Here is a 6,459-nt window from a genome sequence, read left to right on the forward strand (position 1 = left end):
AAAATATGTGGCTTAACTAACTAATGAATGAATATTTGCTGTCAAATTCTTATCAAAGCTATAAGTGTAACTACCAGTTTGGCCACTAATTTTGATTTCATTCCTTTAAGTTGCACGCTCACTCCTTTTTTGGCTGCACCTTTTTCTCACACCTGAGGTGTTTTTGATTAGATACATATATGCGAAAGTCTGCATTACTCAGTAATGTAGTGATCTATTGAAAAGCAAAGTGTCTTGAACAAGTATTCTGCAATTTCATCTGTTTTGTAACATACATTTATAATAAAACATAAAATGTTATGTTTGTAATAGGCTTAAAGAATATATATGTAAAACACAGAATTTACTGAATAAACTTGTCTTCCTATCACATAGAAATGTATAGTTCATTTGAAGCAATGAATAATAAATTAGTTGCTCTAAAACTACACTGTATTTTAAATAAAACCTCCTTTTGATTTATTACAGCATAATCAAAACTGAACAAATTGTTATTGTTGTTATACGTGCTTTTAATAAAGTCTCATATTACAGTGTTTTCTTTTGATTATCAGTAGATCAAAAATCGACTTGAAATCTGATCAAAACAACCTTCTTGAAGGGTCCAAAATAATCCATCAGAATGGTATACGAGAGGAAGTCCACAGTCACCCTGTTATGGCAAAGGAAGTATCTTCAGGTGAAACCAGTCCAGTCACAAAGTTGCCTGCTCACTCACTTAGCTTCACAGAAGAAGTTAAAGCTGCAGTTCGGGAGAGACAGGCAAAAAGTTAGTGATCCTCAGAAGGTGTAATACTGTATTATAATGTGTGTCTAGAAAGTTATGTATAGATATAGTTTCCTGTGTATATGGTTACTGTTAGTGTTTATTTGCTGTTATTAACTAACATAAAGGTAAATGAAAACATTGTTAGGGAGAAATCAGGGAACTATTCACTTACAGAATTGAGGAAATTTAATTTAAAAGAACATTTTGATGGAAGTTATGAAGTACAATTATTCAATCACACAATGATCATTGTTTTTGTTATTTTCAGAATATTTTGAATACTTCGATTGCTAAAATGTGAATTACTTTATTGATAATTGCCATTTTGCTGTAAAATGCAAAAAAATCATGTGTGTTTGAGATTTCTGCAGTATATTTATCCACTTTACATTATATTGTTACTGTTAATAGTTATCAATATGCTGACAGCCAGAATTATCCTACTTCATCCCAGTTGGTTCTTGTATTCACCTGTGAAAGTAAAGTTTTGTATTAGTTGCTTGAACCAACACATATTTTCTGCCTTTAAGACATAAATGGCATGTTATATACTTAGAAATGATGATGTGTCTTGTTTTAGGATCCAGAAAAATAAAAGGCATAGCACCAGGTTAAATTCAACCGATTGCTTACACAACAAATGAAAATGTATAAGATATATTTCATTGAAAGTTAGACATCATACAATTATTTTTTTTTGTCATTAGTTCATGAAAGAGAGCATTACATCCATACACAGCACCCATTATATGGTTAAATAACTTCTCTGCACTATCTTATAACAATTAATGTTTTCACAGAGTAGTATCGGTGCTTTGTAGCATCAGTTTTATATTGAATAACAGTAATACAAAATATCTTAGGCTAAAAAGTGTCAATATGGCAGTGTAACAATTTTTTGAGTATTTTTTTGAATGTAGTGATTCATCAAGAGAAAACAAATTTTTGATGTACTTTTAAGTTTTAAAATTTTAAAACATTTATTTCAGGATATGAGCCTGTGAAGTACATGAGGTATTTAACAAGCATTGATTAATACATAATCACTGCGTTGTCATGAGTAAGGATAAAAAAATGATGTGAGCAAAATATTAAATTTCATTTGTTTATTAGCTGCTTAACTTTATATCAAAAATACCAAGTGCATGTTCTTGATTTAATACTTTTTGGTGTAAGGATAACAGAAAATATCTTTCTAAGGTTTTGCTGATACACAAATTGGTTAAATGAATTCTGTAATGTTTCAGTGAGACAGAAAATGGAACATGAGATCCAAATGGTCCAGCATAGGAACATGGAGAACAACCTTCAGAGGCAAGTGAGACAGCAACATCATGTGGAGAGTTCCACGGCCAATACCAACCTTCGAACACAACCTGCACAGTATTCCTCCAAACCAACGGGTCTTCCGTCTACATCACCTGTAGTTGCTAGCAGTGGTGGTGGTGGCATGACTCAGAAACATGTCACCTCAATAGCAGGTGGTGTAAAACATGGTGCTGCTCCATCTAGTAGGATTCCAATTACTGGACAGTTGGGGCAGAAACATGCTTCAGACATGACAGGTCAGGCACGGGTTTTGTCACCAAGCCCTGGACCTGTCAGTTCTACCGTACAAAAACTGCCTGGTCAGCGGAAAGATGGTATAGTATTACTTTCACAACGCTCCATCGATTCCTCTACTGCCACCTCCCAAAAAAAAAGTGAGTTTGCCATTCTCGTTAAATTATGCTGAATAGACTTTGTTTGGTTCATCTTATATAAAAAGATAATATTAAAAGTTCATATTGATAACTATCACTTCATTTACTAACACATATAATTTCTAATGGTCACATTGTTCAATGAACATTAAATCTACAACAATACTTGAAATTAAAAATTAATGTTTATATGTTATGCGAGTAATGTGTACTCGTATCTTTAATGTTATAACAGTATTTGCTAGAATATTTAATATACCTAGTTTTATTATTTTTAATTTATATTTCTTATAATTATGCTTTTATTGTAGAGATTGTTTTGCATTATTACATTTTGCATATGGATTTAAGACTAACCACTGTCTCCTAAGCTGACCAAACCTTGTGAGATATTTTTGGGTTTCCAGCAAAGGTACACTTGTTGAAACAATCAGGGTGCATACACATCTTTGCAATTGAGAATGGAATTTCAAGGGCTTGAAAAGGGGCCTTTTTTGCAAAAGTACTTGAAAAGGTTATAATAGCAGAACATATTGATATATCTTGCTTTAATGAATGTTGCCGAGTTGAATGGAGGAAATAAGATCTCTCTTTTCTTTTTAGTCTATAGTCAACTGTTGAACAAATAAATAAGAATTTTATAAAATTTCAGTGGAATCTGATTGATTTTGATGGAGATTTTAGCTTCCAAAAAAGTGCTTGAAAAACATTCTGAAAGTGCTTAGAAAGTCCTTGAAAAGTGCTTGAAATTGATCTGAGCAATTCAGTATGAACCATGAACAGTACATTCTAATGTTTATAAGTAAGAACAGTATATTTAATTAGCTATATATGTTACTGGGTTGATTTTTAGATTCACACTGTCATTAGGTAGCTGAGTTTTCTATGACTTAACATAGAGAATTTTTTATTATTTTTCATGTTTTTTTTTTGTAAGATAAAAGTGTTCCAGTATAGCCTTTAAATCCTTCACTGTTTTGTAAACTAAGTGCATTTTAATATAATTATTAATTAGTTTTTACTTCTGCCTTTTTATGGAAAATATTCATTTTTAGCAGAATCAAAACAATGGAGTTCACCAAGAAGTGGAGAAGAAAGTTTGCCAAAGGTACCTAGCACAGACTCATTATCTGACTATGGGGTAAATGCCTGCTTTGCTTTATACTAATTTAACTATGCTTGGTGCCTCTGGCTTCAGCTTTTACTAAATTTTGTTTTTTGGTATTAACTTTTGCTCGTATGTATATGTGAAAAATTCTGAAAAATAAAATTAACTTTTTTCATCATGAGATTAAAAAGTTTAGTTTAATGTTTATTACTAATCCCATATTTTTCATTTCAAGTCTAACAACTACTTTTGTACTTTAGTTATTTTTTTCTTATCAACACCTGCTTGTAAATATTCGAATGTTTTAACAGATTATGTGTGTAAACTGCTGGATGTGGAACTTTAATGTTATCTAATTTTCACACATATTGCATTTAAACTGCTAAGTATTGTACTTGGGTGTTATCAGGCCTTTACATATGGTGTTTAGACTGCTAGATATAATACTTGAGTGTTATCAGATTGTGTTTAAACTGCTAGGTATGATACTTAAGTGTTATATTTTCACACCTTGTGTTTAAACTGCTAGATATGATACTTGAATGTTATATCTTCACACACTGTGTTTAGACTGTTGGGTATGATACTTGAGTGTTATCAGATTGTGTTTAAGATACTAAGTTTAGTACTTAAGTGTTATCAGATCTTCACACACATTGGGTTTAGACTGCTAGATATGATAAGTGAGTGTTATCATATCTTCACACATTGTGCTTAGACTGCTAAGTATGGTATTTGAATGTTATCAGATCCTTATACAATATAATCCCTACAAAGTGAATCAGTTAGTGAGAAACTTTCAAAAAATCTTTATAATCCTTGAAATGTGAATCAGTTAGGGAGAAACTTTCAAAAAATCTTTATAATCCTTGAAATGTGAACCAGTTAATGAAAAACTTTCAAAAAAATCTTTATAATCCTTGAAATGTGAACCAGTTAGTGAGAAACTTTCAAAAAATCTTTATAATCCTTGAAATGTGAACCAGTTAGGGATAAACTTTCAAAAAATCTTTATAATCCTTGACATGTGAATCAATTAGGGAGAAACTTTAAAAAAATCTTTATAATCCTTAAAATGTGAACCAGTTAGGGAGAAACTTTAAAAAATCTTTATAATCCTTGAAATGTGAACCAGTTAATGAGAAACTTTCAAAAAAATCTTTATAATCCTTGAAATGTGAACCAGTTAGGGAGAAACTTTAAAAAAATCTCTATAATCCTTGAAATGTGAACCAGTTAACGAGAAACTTTCAAAAAATCTTTACAATCCTTGGAATGTGAACCAGTTAGTGAGAAACTTTCAAAAAATCTTTATAATCCTTGAAATGTGAACCAGTTAGGGAGAAACTTTCAAAAAATCTTTATAATCCTTGGAATGTGAACCATTTAGGGAGAAACTTTCAAAAAATCTTTATAATCCTTGGGATGTGAACCAGTTAGGGAGAAACTTTCAAAAGCTCTAGGTAATCCTTAGAAAGTAAATTAATTAGTGTGAAACTTTCAAAAGCTCTAGGTAATTCTTAGAAAGTGAATCAGTTAGTGTGAAACTTTCAAAAGCTTTATGTAATCCATGAAAAGCAGTTATATAATTTGTTATTGAACACCTAAGCATCAAGATTATTATAAGATATAGAAATTCGTAATTGATAAAACATCTGCATGCTATTCCAGTTGCAGCTTCCTATTTAATTAAGTGGTATTTGTAAATTACCAGTGATTTTATAAACATCAAGAATCTAAGTAATGCACATGTTAAAAGAAAAACCAATGTTTAATGGTAGCTAATAAATATTTAAAAATGCCACTGTCCTCTCTCTCAAAATACCATAAACATTTACTCACTAATTTACTGTATAAAGATAAAAACTGTGAGGCTGGGAACAGTCTCACACACGTCAACATGTTTCAACATCATATTTCATCATCATCAGGAGTGTCTGTGTATAGTAAATTAATGTGTAAATGTTTTACTGTATTTTTAGACTGGGGACAGTCTCAATTTTAAATACTTATTGTATACCTTTAAATGTTGGTTTTATTTTAACATCTATAAAATTTGCACAAGTGTCATCTTAAACCTAATCAAGAATCTAAACTGTTATTTGTCAACAAAAATCACTGGACCAATTGTCACTAAATCTGGCATTTACCATTAGGCTTCCCAGGGAGAGTAATAAAGGTGGGTTAGCATTTGGATCCCCCCCCCCCCCACACACACACACAGTGTCACCTTATGTAAGTATGTTATCCTCTGTGTAGACCCTTTGTGTTAGCTGCCATCTACTATCCAATGTATTTTGAAATTGCATAGAATGACAACACGAGTTTTGTCCAGTTTAGTAATAAGTGTAAACTATATAATAAACTCCACTTACTTTCATATTAGCACCCTTTAATTCTTAGTTTTACATTCACTTGACAAATAAGTTATACTTTTGATAATAACATAACTTTTTGGGACAACATGGGACCTATTGGTCCACCTCGACTGTTCCATTCTATAAACTAAATTAAAGTAATTAAAAAAAAACCTTAAAGCCAGCCCTTATCATTCATATACATAGTTAAGCTTTTTCTTAAACTCACTTAAATTTACTGTCTCTACAATATCCGAAGGCAACCCATTCCAAAGGCCAATCACCCTGTTAGAAAAATGAAACTGTCAAAACTAAAGATGACTCCTTGCCTAAATTTATATTTGTGTCCCCTAGTCCTACTATTCTCACTGTTAAATATGAATAAAGATTATGCATCAACATTATCAATTCCCTTTACAATCTTAAACACCTCAATCAGATCCCCCCAACTCTTAATTTTTCCAGAGAAAACAGTTTGAGAAATTTCAGCCTCTCCTCATATGACAACCCCTCCATCCCAGG

The 6,459-nt window shown here is 31.4% G+C and overlaps 1 protein-coding gene across 1 annotated transcript in view; it reads left to right on the forward strand.

Moving 5' to 3' along the window:
- The window catches only part of LOC106468949 (sterile alpha motif domain-containing protein 14-like), a gene marked incomplete at its 5' end in the record, with an annotated part of 17,048 nt that overhangs the window by 5,400 nt on the left and 5,189 nt on the right, over positions 1 to 6,459 (forward strand). Inside the window, 3 exons of the mRNA XM_013929402.2 lie at positions 558 to 769; positions 2,017 to 2,472; positions 3,528 to 3,613. Coding sequence (XP_013784856.2) covers positions 558 to 769; positions 2,017 to 2,472; positions 3,528 to 3,613 — 754 coding nt within the window. The remainder of the gene's footprint in view (positions 1 to 557; positions 770 to 2,016; positions 2,473 to 3,527; positions 3,614 to 6,459) is intronic.

This window comes from Limulus polyphemus, unplaced genomic scaffold, assembly GCF_000517525.1.
Source record: "Limulus polyphemus unplaced genomic scaffold, Limulus_polyphemus-2.1.2 Scaffold3232, whole genome shotgun sequence".
Lineage (NCBI taxonomy): Eukaryota > Metazoa > Arthropoda > Merostomata > Xiphosura > Limulidae > Limulus > Limulus polyphemus.